Here is a 17,308-nt window from a genome sequence, read left to right on the forward strand (position 1 = left end):
TCATGCCTCGGCTATGAACATTACCCAGCAAAGGGAGAGCTCGACTCAGGGACATGATGTCCTGGGCACATCCATGTCTAGGTCAGGACGTAAGCGGACCCACAGGTCACGTTCATCTGTGTCATCCCATAGTACACGGTCATCCCCCTCTAGGGAGAGACACCATAGTTCCAGGTCACCTAGACCGTCCCCTACAGGGACAGACAATGCAGATCTCCGCAGCGATCCCTGACCAGAGAAGACCTCCGCCCCAGTTCACCCACCAGGGGACGCCTCAGGCGAGAAGTGACACACATCCTCCACTGGGCGGAAGACACAAGGTCGGTTCTCTCGGCGGTCCACATTCCAGGTGTGGACAACTGGGAAGCAGACTTCCTCAGCCGACAAGGAATAGACTCGGGAGAGTGGTCTCTCCATCCCGAAATTTTTTGTCAGATTTGCCATCGCTGGGGGACCCCGGGTGTGGACCTAATGGCATCCCACTTTAATGCCAAGGTCTCCAACTTCATGGCCAGAACACACGATCCGCGGTCGCTCAGAGCAGACGTTCTGGTTCAGGACTGGACCCAGTTCCAGCTTCTGTACATTTTTCCACCTCTCCCCTGATATCCAGGGTGGTGAGGAAGATCAAGCAAGAGGGAGTTCCAACCATCCTAATCGCACCGGACTGGCCCAGACGTACATGGTATGCCGACATCGTACAACTTACAGTAGACGCCCCCTGGCTTCTCCCCGACCGCCCCGATCTTCTATCACAAGGCCCGTTCTACCACCAGAACTCAGGGGCTCGCAATTTGACGATCTATTACCGTACCTGGAAAGCTTTCTTTACCTGGTGCGAAGCTCGTGGCCAGACTCCAGTCCCTTATTCCTTACCCAAAGTACTTGGTTTTCTCCAATCGTGTTTGGAGGCCAGGCTGTCCCTGGACTCGCTTAAGAGCCAGGTGTCAGCCTTCTCAGTGCTTTTTCAAAGGCGCATTGCTACCAAGCCGCAAGTAAGGACTTTTCTTCAGGGGTTTCCCGATTGGTTCCCCCCCTACAGACGACTACTAAAAACGTGGGACCTCAACCTGGTCCTGACAGCATTGCAGGAACCACCCTTCGAACCCCTTAAGGAGGTCCCGCTCCGCCTTCTATCTCAGAAGGTGGTTTTCCTCCTGGCAATCACCTCGCTACGCAGGGTGTCTGAACTGACAGCACTCTCCTGCAGACGGCCCTTCCTGGTATTTCACCAGGACACGGTAGTTCTCCGTACGGTCCCATCCTTCCTTCCTTCCGAAGGTTGTGTCCTACTTCCACCTCAGTGAGGAAATTTCACTGCCATCCTTTTGTCCGGTCCCGGTTCATAGAGTGGAGAAGGCTCTGCATACGCTTGACCTTGTCAGGGCATTGCATATATATGTGTCTAGGACTGCGTCCTTCCGGAGGTCTGATTCTCTTTTCCTTCTTCTGGAAGGCGGCCTGTTATGTAGGCAATCCAGTGACAGTGTGCCAGCAATCAGAGCACATACAGTGATCTGACAATAACCCAAAAAACAATAGAACGAGCTCTGAGACGTGGAATCTCTGTAGACCGCAATACCTGAACCTATCCTAAACACAACTAAAGGCAGCTGTGGATTGCGCCTGACACTACCTATGCAACTCGGCACAGCCTGAGGAGCTGACTAGCCTGAAGATAGAAAAACAAGCCTGATTTGCCTCAGAGAAATACCCCAAAGGAAAAGGCAGCCCCCCACATATAATGACTGTTAGCAAGATGAAAAGACAAACGTAGGGATGAAATAGATTCATCAAAGTGAGGCCCGATATTCTAGATAGAGCGAGGATAGCAAAGAGAACTTTGCAGTCTACAAAAAACCCTAAAACAAAAAACCACGCAAAGGGGGCAAAAAGACCCACCGTGCCGAACTAACGGCACGGCGGTACACCCTTTGCGTCTCAGAGCTTCCAGCAAAACGAATTAACAAGCTGGACAGAAAAAGTAGCAACAAAAGCAAAGAAGCACTAATCTAAGCAGAGCAGCAGGCCACAGGAAAGATCCAGAAGCTCAGATCCAACACTGGAACATTGACAAGGAGCAAGGAAGACAGAATCAGGTGGAGTTAAATAACAAAGCAGCCAACGAGCTCACCAGAACACCTGAGGGAGGAAGCTCAGAAGCTGCAGTACCACTTGTGACCACAGGAGTGAATTCAGCCACAGAATTCACAACAGCGGCCACAAGGGTCTGCCAGTTTCCAAAGCTACCATTTCCAGGTGGATCAAATCCACTATACAAGATGCCTACCGCCCTAAGAATTCTCCTCTTCCAGCCGGTATTACGGCACACTCTACACTGGCGGTAGGGGCCTGCTGGGCCTTTCGGCACCAGGCTTCGGCACAACATGTGTGTAAGGCAGCTACTTGGACTAGCCTACACACGTTTACTAAACACTACAAGGTTTATACCCAGTCCTCAGCGGACACGAGCCTGGGTAGCAGCCTGTCTGCACAATATTCGTCCATTGCTTCCCACCCAGGGACTGCTTTGGGACGTCCCATGGTCCTGTGTCCCCCAATGAGGCGACAGAGTAAAGCAGATTTTTGTGTACTCACCGTAAAATCTTTCTCTTAGCCTCTAATTGGGGGACACAGCTCCAACCCTGTTGCCTTTCTGGGCCGTTGTTACTGTCGAGTTCTCATATTGTTTGTTTGAGCTCGTACATAGTTGCGTTCTTATAGGCATGGTCATGTTATTCATGTCACGTTCCTCCTACTGCTTTTGCACAAAACTGGAGAAGGCTGACGCCGTCCAGGGGTGTATACTGGAGGAGGAGCCACGGTTAATCTTTTTCAGATTATGCATAGTGTCGCCTTCTAGTGGACAGCAGCATAACACCCATAGTCCTGTGTCCCCCAATTAGAGGCTAAGAGAAAGAAATTTTATGGTGAGTACACAAAAATCTCCTTTTTTTTGCGTAAACAAATGCGATTTTTTTTTTTTTTTTTTTTTTTTTTTTTCACGGCTCTACGTTATAAACTTCTGTGAAGCACCTGGGGGTTTAAAGCGCTCACCACACATCTAGATAAGTTCCTTAAGGGGTCTAGTTTCCAAAATGGTGTCACTTGTGGGGGGTTTCCACTGTTTAAGCACATCAGGGGCTCTCTAAACGTGACATGGCGTCCGATCTCAATTCCAGCCAATTCTGCATTGAAAAAGTCAAACGGCGCTCCTTCTCTTCCAAGCTCTGTAGTGCGCCCAAACAGTGGTTTACCCCCACATATGGGGTATCTGCGTATTCAGGAGAAATTGCACAACAAAATTTATGGTTAAATTTCTTTTTTTTTTCACTTGTGAAAATTAAAAAAAAAATGGTTCTGAAGTAAAATGTTTGCAAAAAAAAGTTAAATGTTCATTTTTTCCTTCCACGTTTTTTCAGTTCTTGTGAAGCACGTAAAGGGTTAATAAACTTCCTGAATGTGGTTTTGAGCACCTTGAGGGGTGCAGTTTTTAGAATGGTGTCACACTTGGGTATTTTCTATCATATAGACCCCTCAAAATGACTTCAAATGTGATGTGGTCCCTAAAAAAAAAAAAAAAAAAAAAAAAAAAAATGGTGTTGTAAAAATGAGAAATTGCTGGTCAACTTTTAACCCTTACAACTCCCTAACAAAAAAAAATTTTGGTTCCAAAATTATGCTGATGTAAAGTAGACATGTGGGAAATGTTATTTATTAATTATTTTTTGTGACATATCTCTCTGATTTATGGGCCTAAAAATACAAAGTTTGAAAATTGCAAAATTGTAAAAATTTTCGCCATATTTCCGTTTTTTTCATAAATAATCGCAAGTAATATCGAAGAAATGTTACCACTAACATGAAGTACAATATGTCACGAAAAAACATTCTCAGAATCTTCGGGATCCGTTAAAGCGTTCCAGAGTTATAACCTCATAAAGTAACAGTGGTCAGAATTGTAAAAATTGGCTCTGTCTCTAAATGTACCTTCACACTAAGCAACTTTATAACGATAACGATCGCGATCCGTGACGTTGCAGCGTCCTGGATAGCGATATCGTTGTTTGACACGCAGCAGCGATCTGGATCCTGCTGTGACATCGCTGGTCAGAGCTAGAAGGCCAGATCTTTGTTTCGTCACTGGATCACCCGCTGACATCGCTGAATCGGCGTGTGTGACGCCGATCCAGTGATGTCTTCACTTGTAATCAGGGTAAACATCGGGTTACTAAGCGCAGGGCCGCGCTTAGTAACCCGATGTTTACCCTGGTTACCATTGTAAAAGTTAAAAAAACACAGTACATACTTAAATTCCGGTGTCTGTCCCCCGGCGTTAGCTTCCCTGCACTGTCAGCGCCAGCCGGCCGTAAAGCAGAGCGCAGCGGTGACGTCACCGCTCTGCTTTACGGCCGGCCGGTGCTGACACAGTGCAGGGAAGCTAACGCCGGGGGACAGACACCGGATGTACTGTTTGTGTTTTTTTTTTACTTTTACAATGGTAACCAGGGTAAACATCGGGTTACTAAGCGCGGCCCTGCGCTTAGTAACCCGATGTTTACCCTGGTTACCCGGGGACTTCGGCATCGTTGGTCGCTGGAGAGCTGTCTGTGTGACAGCTCTCCAGCGACCACACAACGACCTAAACAGCGACGCTGCAGCGATCGGCATCGTTGTCTATATCGCTGCAGCGTCGCTAAATGTGACGGTACCTTTAGGGGTTAATAATATATATTTGGAACAATTTTTGAAATCTTGCACATTTCACACTGTTTATTGGTCCTCAAAATAGGCTGACGCCTCCTGTTCTGTAGAGCTCACGTCTTAGCAGTCACTATATTATCACAGGCAGGATTGCAATGACTGGTAACACCTTAATGTACATTACATGGGATCCACCATTCATATCCGGTAGTGTGACAGCTCCCCTCTCTGCACGGTGACCACTGCATGAGTCACAAAGCATGCCTACAACACTCCCCCATAAAAGTCAATCAGCCGTTTGCTGACTGCGGGTTTTCTATGGTCCTTGTGACTGCAATGAAGTCAGGGGTGGACATATCATTGGTGGTGCACCTACACAGGGACCCAAGAGGTAAGGGGGCCACTACCAGCTACAAAGCGGGTGGAATTTTGCGTTCTATTGGACTATCAAGGGTCCATATACTGTTATTGCACAGGGACCCACTTGTCTGTGTCCACTGGTGAGTAAAGTAGAACTCTAAACTGCTGAAAACAGGCACATGGCTGCCCCAATAATCATGTTCAGAAATTAGAATAGAAAAAAACTACAAAATTTGTTTCACAATAGCTAAAAAAACAAAACCAAAACATTATAGATTACCCAATAATGACCCAATGATGCATATCCTAGTACCTGGGCTGCAGATTATTCTGCCTGCATACTAAGAGCTCAGACTTGCATCACTCACATTCATTATTTATTCCCCGGTGATGTGAACTGTAGCATAAATCTTGGCCGTGCACTTTCATGTCATGTCTATGTTGCCTCCTCAGGTAAAAGCTCAAGGGCTGGAGAAAGAGGCGAAAGAGTGCAGACTGCGGTCAGAAGACTGGTAAGTGTGCAGGAATGGAGGACAGGGATCGGCTGCAATGTCTTAGGAAGAAACTTCCAGTGCGGCACTAGAAAACTGGAACTTTGGTCCTGGGATATGAAGGTCCAAATACAGGACTGTGAGATACAGTATCATGGGCAGGGCAGAGCGCGCTCAGCCCCAGCTGGGATCAGGATGGTGGGCAGCTATGTATCGCCCATCACCTCTGAAGGGGGAGTGCTGTTAATGTATTACGAAATGCTTTTTAATACATGGTGATATATATTTATTTATTTTCTCCACAGTACGTATTGGACAACCGTTGTCCATTCTTGACACATTCTGTCCTCTATTGCCTTACCATGTGACAATAATTTTTTCTGACCCCCTGGATCAGAGTTAACTCAGGGTCTCGAAAGGAAAATGAAAGCACGGCCATTGACCTCATTATGAACAGGCAGCTTTGTTTTTGTGCTTTTTTTTTTTCTTTTCTTCTTCATCATGGTTAGTGGTTGGGTGAAGCCATTTATTGTCAAACTATTGTGTTTTCGCTTTTTAAATCACAATGGCAACCCAAAACATCCAAATGACCCTGATCAAAAGATCACATACCCTGGTGATTTTTGCATGATAACATGCCCAGAAGTTGACACAAATGGGTTTGAATGGCTACTAAAGGTAACATCCTCACCTGTGACCTGTTTGCTTGTAATCAGTGTGTGTGTGTGTGTGCATAAAAGCTGAGTGAGTTTCTGAGATCCAGACAGACTCTTGCATCTTTCATCCAGCCACTGATGTTTCTGGATTGTGAGTAATGGAGAAAGCAAAAGAATTATCAACGGATCTGCGGGAAAAGGTAGTTTAACTGTATAAAACAGGAAAGGGATGCAAAAAGATATCCAATGAATTGATAATGCCAGTCAGCGGCGTTCCAACTGTGATTAACAAATGGAAAATCAGGGGCTTTGTAAAAACAAAACCACGGTCAGGAAGATCAACAAAAACTTCATCCACAACTGCCAGAAAAATAGTTTACGTCGTGCAGTTCATGCTAGACCGCCCAGGAATCTACAGGAACTGGAAGGTTTTTTCCTCTGGGGGAAAAAAAGGCGCCGGGGTATGTAAACCTCTGAGCACAACTGTATGTGTATGTATGTGTGTACGTGTGTGTGTGTGTGTATATGTGTATGTGTGTGTATATATAAAGATTTTTCTGTATTTTCATGACTATGAAAATTGTACATTCACACTGAAAGCATCAAAACTACGAAATAACACATGTGGAATTATATACTTAACAAAAAAGTGTGCAGCAACTGAAATTATGTCTTATATTCTAGGTTCTTCAAAGTAGCCACCTTTTGCTTGGTGACTGCTTTGCACACTCTTGGAATTCTCTTGATGAGTTTCAAGAGGTAGTCACCGGGAATGGTTTTCACTTCACAGGTGTGCCCTGTCAGGTTTAATAAGTGGGATTTATTGCCTTATAAATGGTATTTGGGCCATCAGTTGTGTTGTGCAGAAGTCTGGTGGATACACAGCTGATAGTCCTACTGAATAGACTGTTAGCTGCTTTTTTCTTGCCATAATACAAATTCTAAGTAAAGAAAAACAAGTGGCCATCATTACTTTAAGAAATGAAGGTCAGTCAGTCCAAAAAATTGGGAAAACCATCAAGCGCTACAAAGAAACTGGCTCACATGAGGATCGTCCCAGGAAAGGAAGACCAAGAGTCACCTCTGCTTCTGAGGATAAGTTTATCCGAATCACCAGCCTAAGAAATTGCAAGTTAACAGCAGCTCCGATTAGAGACCAGGTCAATGAAACAGAGTTCAAGCAGCAGACACATCTCTACAACAACTGTTAAGAGGAGACTTTGTGCAGCAGGCCTTCATGGCAAAATAGCTGCTAGGAAACCACTGCTAAGGACAGGCAACAAGCAGGAGAGACTTGTTTGGGCTAAAGAACACAAGGAATGGACATAAGACCAGTGGAAATCTGTGCTTTGGTCTGATGAGTCCAAATTTGAGATCTTTGGTTCCAACCACCGTGTCTTTGTGCGACGCAGAAAAGGTGAACAGATGGTTGCCACTGTGAAGCATGGAGGAGGAGGTGTGATGGTGTGGGGGTGCTTTGCTGGTGACACTGTTGGGATTTATTCAAAATTGAAGGCATACTCAACGAGCATGGCTACCACAGCATCTTGCAGCGGCATGCTATTCCATCTGGTTTGCGTTTAGTTGCACCATCCTTTATTTTTCAACAGGACAATGACCCCAAACACACCTCCAGGCTGTGTAAGGGCTATTTGACCAAGAAGGAGAGTGATGGGGTGCTACGCCAGATGACCTAACCTCCACAGTCACCAGACCTGAACCCAATCGAGATGGTTTGGGGTGAGCTGGACCGCAGAGTGAAGACAAAAGGGCCAACAAGTGCTGAGCATCTTTGGGAACTCCTTCAAGATTGTTGGAAGACCATTCCCGGTGACTACCTCCTGAAGCTCATCAAGAGAATGCCAAGAGTGTGCAAAGCAATCAAAGCAAAAGGTGGCTACTTTGAAGAACCTAGAATATGAGCCATAATTTCAGTTGTTTCCACATAATTACACATATGTTAATTCATTGTTTTGATGCCTTCAGTGTGAATGTACAATTTTCATAGTCATGAAAATACAGAAAAATCTTTAAATGAGAAGGTATGTATATCTCTTTATAATTCATAGAGAGTTAGGTAGCAGAATAGCCGATAATTCAATTGTCGGATTCTGTAAAATCATTGCAGAAGCCAACAGGATATGAGACATGGTTTACATACAGAGAAATCATTTCATATCCCTTATTTTTTAACATATTCTTCACTAATAATGTTCCAAGTGTCTGTGTGCAAAATATGGGGGCTCTAGCTATTAAAATAAAGGGTTAAATCACGGAAAACACTGGCATGGCCTCCCGCGCAATTTTCTCCACCAGAGTGGGAAAGCCAGAGACTGAGGGCAGATATTAATAGCCTAGAGAGGAACCATGGTTAGTTTCCCCCTGGCTAAAAAAATCTGCCCACAGCCACCACAGAAAAGGCTCATCTGTAAGATGCGCCTATTCTGGCACTTAGCCTCTCTCTTCCCACTGCCCTGTAGCAGTGGCATATGGGGTAATAAGGGGTTAATATCACCTTGCTATTGTAAGGTGGTGACATTAAGCCTATCCATTATTAATCCAATAGTATGAAAGGGTTAAAAATACACACACACACACACACACACACACACATTAAGAATAAAGTCTTTTAATGAAACACACAGGTTTTGCATCTTTATTGCACTCTGAATCCAAACGAAGCCCTCGTTCTTCTGTAAAAAGTTCCAAAATGAAAAATCAACAATATCCCATACGTGTCTGCGCTGCTGTACAGTCAAGTTCCACGCTGCAATCCATCTCAAGGAGTTAAATAGTTTACAACTAATGCTACCGGCCGGGCTGTGAACCACGGAGGAATGAATGAAAGCTGCCTGCCCGCCTGACCGGACATGAACTGTGTATTGTGGGAAAGTTTTTGTCAGTCCGCCGCGGGTCAGGCGGGGAGTCTGTGCATGCTCAGAGACGTCAGTGGTAGTTGGACCCGCCTGAGGTGAACTTGACAGCGTGGGAAAATGTTCAGAAACTTTCCCACTCTGAGTTCATGTCCGGTCAGGTGGATAGGCTGCGCAGGCCACTGTCCCTCTGTCGCTCCTCTATCCCTTCCTGATTGCAGGACTACCACATCTGCCCCTATGGAGAATCCAGCTCCATAGGGGCTCATTCACACATCCGATTTTTTTACATTTGGGAGTAAAACAGACCGATAATTCTGATCAGAGTTTGAGTCTGGGTCAGGGTCTGAGTGTCATACTTTTTTCTTGTATGTAGGGAATTAAAAAAAAAAAAAAAAAGTTTCTCCACCTTTTCCTTTCTGACAGCCCTTGAAAATTGGACCGCACTCGCGTGTCATCTGAATACAGTCACATTTTTTTGACTTGCATTATCAATCATGATTCCTTGGATCAAATTCGGACATGTCTCCATAATATTCTGTGGACCACTTGGTCCATGAAAAGTCACGGACATGTGAATGGGCCCCATAGACAATCAGAGGTACGGATGCTATCATTGAAAATCTGATGTGTGAGTGAGCCCTGAGGCTGAAAGTCCATACCCATTCGTAGGCCCACCAGAACGGCATAGTGCAAGGACTCAATATTTGGCAAGAAGATTTGTTCTCCAGGACAGGCTTCTCTTGCTCTTCCACATCTCACCTGACCACTCTCTGACCTGGAAAGTGGTTTTCCTTGTCGCTGTCTAGTCCATCAGAAGGGTCTTGGAATTCCAAGCTCTCATGCTGCTCTAAAGACATTGTGGCCTTGCACCATGACCTTCCCTCCTCAAGATGGCCTTCTCTTGCCTTAACAAAAATTATTACTTCCTTTCTTTTGCATCTGACCATCCCATCTCTTCACAAGCTCCATGTTGTCAGTTGTGCCCATCTCTTCTTGTCCATCACTTCTCCCTTCAGACTTATGAGTGTCTTATTTTTCACCCTCTGATGGAGCATGCAAAAATCCACCCACTTCAAAGGCAACTATTTCAGTGCAGCATTCGGTCTTCCATTCTCGAGACTTATTGTTATAAGGCTGTGAGCCCTCCCTTCAGGATGCCCGCACACAACTCCACTCAGGTTGTGGGGGCCTCATGGGCGGTGCGTCATCAGACCTCAGCGCTTCAGATCTGCAAGGCCACAACATGGACTTCAAGCCACACATTCTGGAAGTTTTTAGGGTGCGCACTTTTGCATCCATGAATGTGGGTTTGCCAGTAGGGTGCTGCAACCTATGATATCTCATCCTGTGGTCTGACAGTCTGCTTATTCTTGTCTGCTTAGGGACTGCTTTATTGTGTCTCTAGTTTCTGATGTCCCTCAATGAAGTGACTGAGAAAAGAGGATTTTTAATGCTCACCATAAAATAAAATGTTGTAGCGTTCATTAGGGAACATCGCTCCCTTTTCTCCTACGCCTCATTGGGGGACACAGGACCATGGGTGCTATGCCGCTGCCACCAGGAGGACACCAAGCAATACAGAAAGAATAGCTCCTTCCCTGCAATATATGCCCTCCTGCTGGCTCCAGGTGAACCAGTTCTTGCTTAGTGTCTGTAGGAGGCACTTGGGTCTGCTTTCAGAGCCCACCGTTTTTATTTTTATCCTATTCTTCCCTTAACTATTTTTCCCTTTTCTAGGTTCCGATCTCCCCCGAATCATCAACAGGCGAAAACGCGGAGCGTCCCTCCCCGTACCCTTTCCTGCACCGTTGGATGCCAGCCCTGAGCTCACCTTACGGACGGCGGTTCCTTCGCGTTCTGATCTCCCCCCTCTATAGCAAGTGACCACATGGAGTAGCCCTCCATTTACCTCTCCTGGAGCCAGGTGCATAGCTGGACTTGATGTTTATGGCGTCCCTGCAGCCCCCCACTACATCACCACTATTATAGCGGATGATGGATGGCGGCAAAAGCTCTCCACCCCCTCCCTGACTATGGTGACGGTGGATTGAGCACCGGCCCACCGCATCTACCGTGAGTACACCTGCGGGGCCGAGGCACTGGGGGGTCCTGGTCCCTAGGATAAGGGAGGTCTGCATATACCTTAAAGCCCAGGTGTGTGGGTCATGTCGGTCTGCACAAATAGCGGCCACGGCGCTACAGGCCGCAACCGCCCCCGGCTTCTCTCTCACCAGGCCAGGACGTTGGCTCCGCCCACCGGCGGTTACTGCCACCCACTCTCTGGCGCTTCCCGTTCTGCGAGAAGCACGTTCTGTTCCTGATCTCGGCGGCCATCTTTGGACACCCACAGGGCTGATGCTGCAGCGCTGCTCCAGCCTTTTTGAATCACAGCCTTCAGGACTAGCGATTTCTGGGCATACACTGCGGACCTCCCCCAGGTTCTCAAGACACAGGACCTGGTAAGCTGCAGAAACCTAGCTTCACCCTTCCCCTGCTAGTAAGCGCTCTCCTCAAGGCTACACTGTCTCAATCAAAGCCTAACAAAAAGTCTGGGAAAACCCACACTGTGTATTTTGCTGCTTGTACCGCTTGTAAGGTATCTTTTCCCTGGGGTCACAATACTGCGTTATACTCAGCTTGTGAACCGGTGACTGCTCAGGAACCACCTGTTACTGATAATGAACCGAGTGAGCCTAGTCCCCCTGAGTGTACTACCTCCCTTACCCGGTGTATGGCATCCCTGGCCAAAGCGTTAGACTCGTTCCGAGACCCTTCCTCTAACCAGGGCACCTTTACGGATAACGCTTCCGATGATCAGAACCCCTTGTACACTAGGGGTCGTACCTTACCAAGGAGCTCTCGCTCTTCCAGGAAAAGGACTCATGCCTTGTCCCCAGTCCATCACCGGGAATCAGGTTCTGAGAGTTCCATTTCTCGCTCTCCCTCCCTTGGGGCTAGTAGAGAACCTGGCTCAGAGGGCGATTCTGACACGTCCCGAGATCAGGAATTTCAACGCGATCAGGAGACTCTCGACTCTCTCATTGAGTCGGTAAACAAGGCCCTGAAGGTAGATGAGGAACCTTTTATCTAAAATGTATCATGCTGTGTCCTTTAAGAGGACCAAGCGGGCTCACAGAGTGTTCGCCAATTATCCCAAATTTAAATAAATCGTTGAATCTCATAGGATCCGTCCAGATAAACGGTTCACAGGGCAAAAGCCCATGGAGTCAAAATATCCCTTTGCTCCTGATCTAAGAAAAGATTGGTCACATTTTTAATGGCTCGTTCAGCTTTTGAAGCCTCAGCAGCCGCACTCTTTCCATCTTTTGCCGCTACGTGGGTGGCTAAGGCTATGACCCATTGGGCTGAGGTCTTCAGCTGTTCTGGATACCAATCTTCCCCCGAGGTAGCAGACCTTGCTACTCAGCCAGAGCTGGAGATTTTCTAGTGACCACGTCTCTGGATGCCGCTGACTGCGCTTCTCAAGCAGCAGCAAACGCAATCACCATTCGGAGGTCCTTATGGCTAAGGGACTGGCGAGCGAATTCTGCTTCCAAAAAGTCATTGACTTCTTTACCATATCAGAGCGAATGCCTTTTTGGCGAAAAACTCTATCTATTAATTTCCGAGTAAACTTCTCCCACAACAGAAACTTTCGGCCCTCTTCGGTCCCGATTTTTTTTTTTTTTTTCGTTCCAACTCAAATAGGTCCTCTACTTCCATATCTTCCGGACCTGGCCGGGCACAACGTAGGGTAGAGGTCCCCAGACCTCTTACAAACCTTCCCCTTCATGGAGAGGCAGGCATAGGCAGTCAGGAACCAGGGGGTCCAGACCGGGCACTCGTACTCCCGTGGCATCATTTTCGGCTTCCATACATATTTCCCCCGTTCCCCTTACTGCCGAGAGTCATCAAGAAGATCAGAGCAGAGGGAGTACCGGTAATCCTGATTGCGCCAGGTTGGCCGCGCCGGGCGTGGTACGCGGAACTAGTTCAATTAGTCGCCGATGTTCCCTTGCGATTACTGAATCGCGCACACCTGCTATCACAGGGCCCCATTTACCACCAGAACTCCGAGGCCTGGTGTTTGACGGCATGGCCGTTGAGTCCTGGGTTCTAACCCAGACAGGTTTCTCTCCAGAAGTCATCTCTACCATGATCAGTGCTAGAAAGCCTGCGTCTATGCGCTTTTATCATCGCACTTGGAAAACCTTCTTTTCCTGGTGCAACGACCGGGGATTTTCTCCTTAAATTTTCCATTCCTTCCTTCCTCGACTTTTTACAAACAGGTTTGGACTTAGGTCTCGCCCTTAGTTCTCTCAAGGGGCAGATTTCAGCCCTGTCCGTTCTGTTCCAACGCAGGATTGCCAACAGATTACAAGTAAAGACGTTCATTCAGGGAGTCTCCCATAAGGTGCCACCCTATAAGATGCCGTTGGAACCATGAGACCTTAATCTGGTCCCCGGAGCCTAGCAAGAAGCTCTTTTCGGACCTCTACAGGAGGTTTCCCTGTCCTTTCTTTCATGGAAGGTTGCCTTCCTGGTTGCGGTCACGTCCATTAGACGAGTCTCAGAGCTGGCGGCTTTGTCTTGTCAAGTTCCGTTCCTGAATTTTCATCAGGATAAGGTGGTTTTGAGAACATCCCCGTCCTATTTGCCAAAAGTTGTATCATCCTTTCATCTCAATCTTGAGACTGTCTTACCGTCTCTCTGTCCGGCACCAGTACATCGCATCAAGAAGGCACTCTCCACACACTTGATTTGGTGAGAGCTCTCAAGAGATACGTCTCGTGGATGGCGTCCTTTCGCAGGTCTGATGCCCTGTTTGTGCTCCCGGAAGTGCTAAGGAAGGGGTTTCCTGCTTCCAAGGCAACAATAGCCAAATGGATTCATTCAGCAATTCAGGAGTCCTACGGATTCAGAGGTCTTCCTGTCCCAGCAGGGATTAAGGCTCATTCCACTCTGTCAGTGGGTGCGTCTTGGGCCATCCGGCACCAAGCTTCGGCAGCACAAGTTTGCAGAGCTGCGACCTGGTCCAGTCTGCATACGTTTACAAAATATTACCATATTCATTCTCAGGCCTCGGCAGATGCGACCGTCGGCAGACGAATTTGGCAGGCAGCTGTGCCGCATCTGTAACCTGTGGGTACAAGGCGCAATTACAGTTGATTGTTCCCCACTCAGGGACTGCTTCAGGACGTCCCATGGTCCTGTGTCCCCCAATAAGGGATTGGAGAAACAGGGATTTTTGTGTACTCACCGTAAAATCCTTTTCTCCGAGCCAATCATTGGGGGACACAGCACCCACCCTGTTAGCCGAACAGCTTTGGTTTTCAGTGTTGGTTTGGTTTTTACATAGCTCATCCTGGTTAAATGTTAAGCTCCTACTGCTTTGTTACCGAACTGGTTCACTTGGAGCCAGCAGGAGGGTGTATACTGCACGGGAGGAGCTTTTTTTTTCTGTATTACTTAGTGTCCTCCTAGTGGCAGCAGCATAACACCCATGGTCCTGTGTCACCCAATGATTGGCTCGGAGAAAAGGATTTTACGGTGAGTACACAAAAATCCCTGTTTTGTGTTCCCCTGATGGGCTCTTGCGCTTCATTCCTGGAGTTTGAGTTTGCCTATGCAGCATCAATAGTAAAAATATCGAATGTTAAAAATAATTTAAAAAAAATAAAAAATCATTATATACTCACCCTCCGTCAGCCCCCTGGTTGCAGCCCAGGCCTTTCCCGCTCCTTGCGACGCTTCGGTGACCGGTCCATGCATTGCGGTCTCGTGAGATGATGACGTAACAGTCTCACGAGACCGCTACGTCATCATCTCGCGAGACCGCAATGCACTCTTGGGACCGGAGCTTCGCGAGGAGCATCGGTAAACGCCTCGCCTGGATCCGGGGGCCGACAGATGGTGAGTATACAACTATTTTTTGTTTTAATTCTTTTTTTTAGCAGGGATATGGTGCCCACATTGCTATATACTGCGTGGGCTGTGTTATATACTACATCTCTGTGCTATATACTATGTGGGCTGTGCTATATACTACGTGGCTGTGGTATATATTATGTGGCTGGGCAATATACTACATCGCTGTGCTCTATACTATGTGGCCTGTGTTATATACTGCATGGGCATTGTTATATACTACATCTGTGTGCTATATATATTACGTGGGCTCGGCAATATACTACGTGGGCTTGGCTATATACTACGTGGGCTCGGCTATATACTATGTGGCTGGGCAATATACTGCGTGGCTGTGCTATATACTAAGTGGGCTGTGTTATACGCTACTTGGCTGTGCTATATTTCTCTGCTGCATCTGTGCATCATGAATCGTGGTATGTGTTAAAGAGGGGGGCCCACTTGGTCTCTTTCGCCCGGGGCCCTCAAAAACCTGGAGCCGGCCCTGGCTTCACTGATCGCGAACAATCAGTGACAGGCGCAGTCTGCCCGCAAATTGGCGCGGAATTTGAACCACGCTTCGCTAATTGGTCGCGGGTAGCAGAATCTTGTGTATAAATTACATTATTCTGAAAACTTAATTAATAAACTACATACATATTCTAGAATACCCGATGCGTTGGAATTGGGCCACCATCTAATTCTTACATATACTTCTATAGCAAGTAAAGGAGCGATGTAAAGGTATACATGTACATGCAGCCTTATGTTGTAAATTCTTGTTAAAGGTTTGTCCAGGAGTGAAGTATTGATGACCCATCCGAGATGAGCTGCAGTACCCATGAACGTCCAGTACTGTGTGTGGCGCTGTGCTGTTTCTACGCCATACACTGTGTCTCTTCAGCCATGGTTCAAGCAGCTGATAGGTGTGAGGGGCGCTAGGGGTTCTGATTTTCGGATAGGTCATCAACATGTTTGTCCAGGAAAATCCCTTTATAAAAGTGTGTGTTTTCCGTCTCCAAAATGTTTTTGTTTTCTCTTTCCCTCATCAGCCAGAATCAGCTGAAGACTCTTCATTCGGACCTGAGCTGTAGACTGGAGGAGTCTCTGGGAATCGTCAGTGAGAAAGTACCGTTCAATGATACAAGTAAGTAATCCTGTGCTATTCCGGTGATGGAGCGCTCTTTTTCTCAAGTGCGGCACTTCATTGATCTCCAGCTGCTATAAACGCTGCTTTTCTGGTGATGTATAACTTGGAAAAAATAGTTTAAGTAAGCCGTGAATAAAAGAAGTGTCAGAGTCCCGCTGGGCGACTTCCAGCCCGTCTCGCCTTTGATATCCTAACGCTGAGTTGGTTGACTATTAGGCGTCATTTATCAGTGTATCGGGTAATATACGCACACACGGCGCTACAGATGTAAAGAAAAGAAGCGGTTTGTGGATGCTGAGTTTTCGTTTTAGGGATTGTTTGGAGGGTACGTGTAAAACCTGATATTACAGCTTCAGGAACACAATGCAAGATCGACAGTGAGGACTGACACGGGGGAGAGATGGAGCGGAAGCTTTCAGTAATAGAAATAAGCATAGGTACAAGAGGGTAAATATGCTGCAGCCGCTTCATAGACAGATTCCTTAAAGGGGGAGTCTTTCAGTCCCTAGACTATCATCATCTCTTTGTATAAATATGTAGAAAATACTCATTATTTCCATATGCTATTTAGTGGGCTCTGTGACTGAGCACCGTTCCTCCCACTGAGTTTGGATCCCTTTTTTCCCCTCCCTGGTGATTATCAGCATTGGCTTGCTCAGAGCGTAGTCTCGGAAGAGAGCACTTGTGTCTGATCTTGTTGTCGGAGTGCCTGGAGCCGAGCGGCCTTCACACGGCTCTCTCCCATCTCTCCTCTGCTGCGGCTGCTCAGCTACACGTCTGGGCGTCACCGTTTTGGGGGCTGACAGACTAACTATTGAAGGGTTATTCTCCTTACTAAACATTAAGATGGAGCAGTGGCCAAACTAACACACCACCGCTCCATTTAACCTTTATTAGACTCCCCCCAAAAAAGGGCAATCCCAAAGAGAAAAAAATGGAGTGGTCACCACCTCCTTTTATTCCAAGCATTTTAGAAGATGCACCAAGAAGTGGTCAACATTGAGGACCATAAATGCAGTGTTTAGCCAAGGAAGCTTAGTGCAGCAGATGAGACTCCTCACGATTACCTTCCATCCAAATCGGAAGAAGTCCAGCAGTGCCATCAACTCAGAACTAGTCGCAACCAGTTACAACCCTGTGATGTTCGTAGAAGAACTGTGGTCA

At 46.9% G+C, this 17,308-nt stretch overlaps 1 protein-coding gene across 1 annotated transcript in view; it reads left to right on the forward strand.

The window, feature by feature from the left end:
* The window catches only part of PPP1R21 (protein phosphatase 1 regulatory subunit 21), a 134,290-nt gene that overhangs the window by 17,523 nt on the left and 99,459 nt on the right, over positions 1–17,308 (forward strand). Inside the window, exons 6-7 of the mRNA XM_069768652.1 lie at positions 5,518–5,576; positions 16,047–16,141. Coding sequence (XP_069624753.1) covers positions 5,518–5,576; positions 16,047–16,141 — 154 coding nt within the window. The remainder of the gene's footprint in view (positions 1–5,517; positions 5,577–16,046; positions 16,142–17,308) is intronic.

Source organism: Ranitomeya imitator, chromosome 5 (genome assembly GCF_032444005.1).
Source record: "Ranitomeya imitator isolate aRanImi1 chromosome 5, aRanImi1.pri, whole genome shotgun sequence".
In the NCBI taxonomy this organism is placed as follows: Eukaryota; Metazoa; Chordata; class Amphibia; order Anura; family Dendrobatidae; genus Ranitomeya; species Ranitomeya imitator.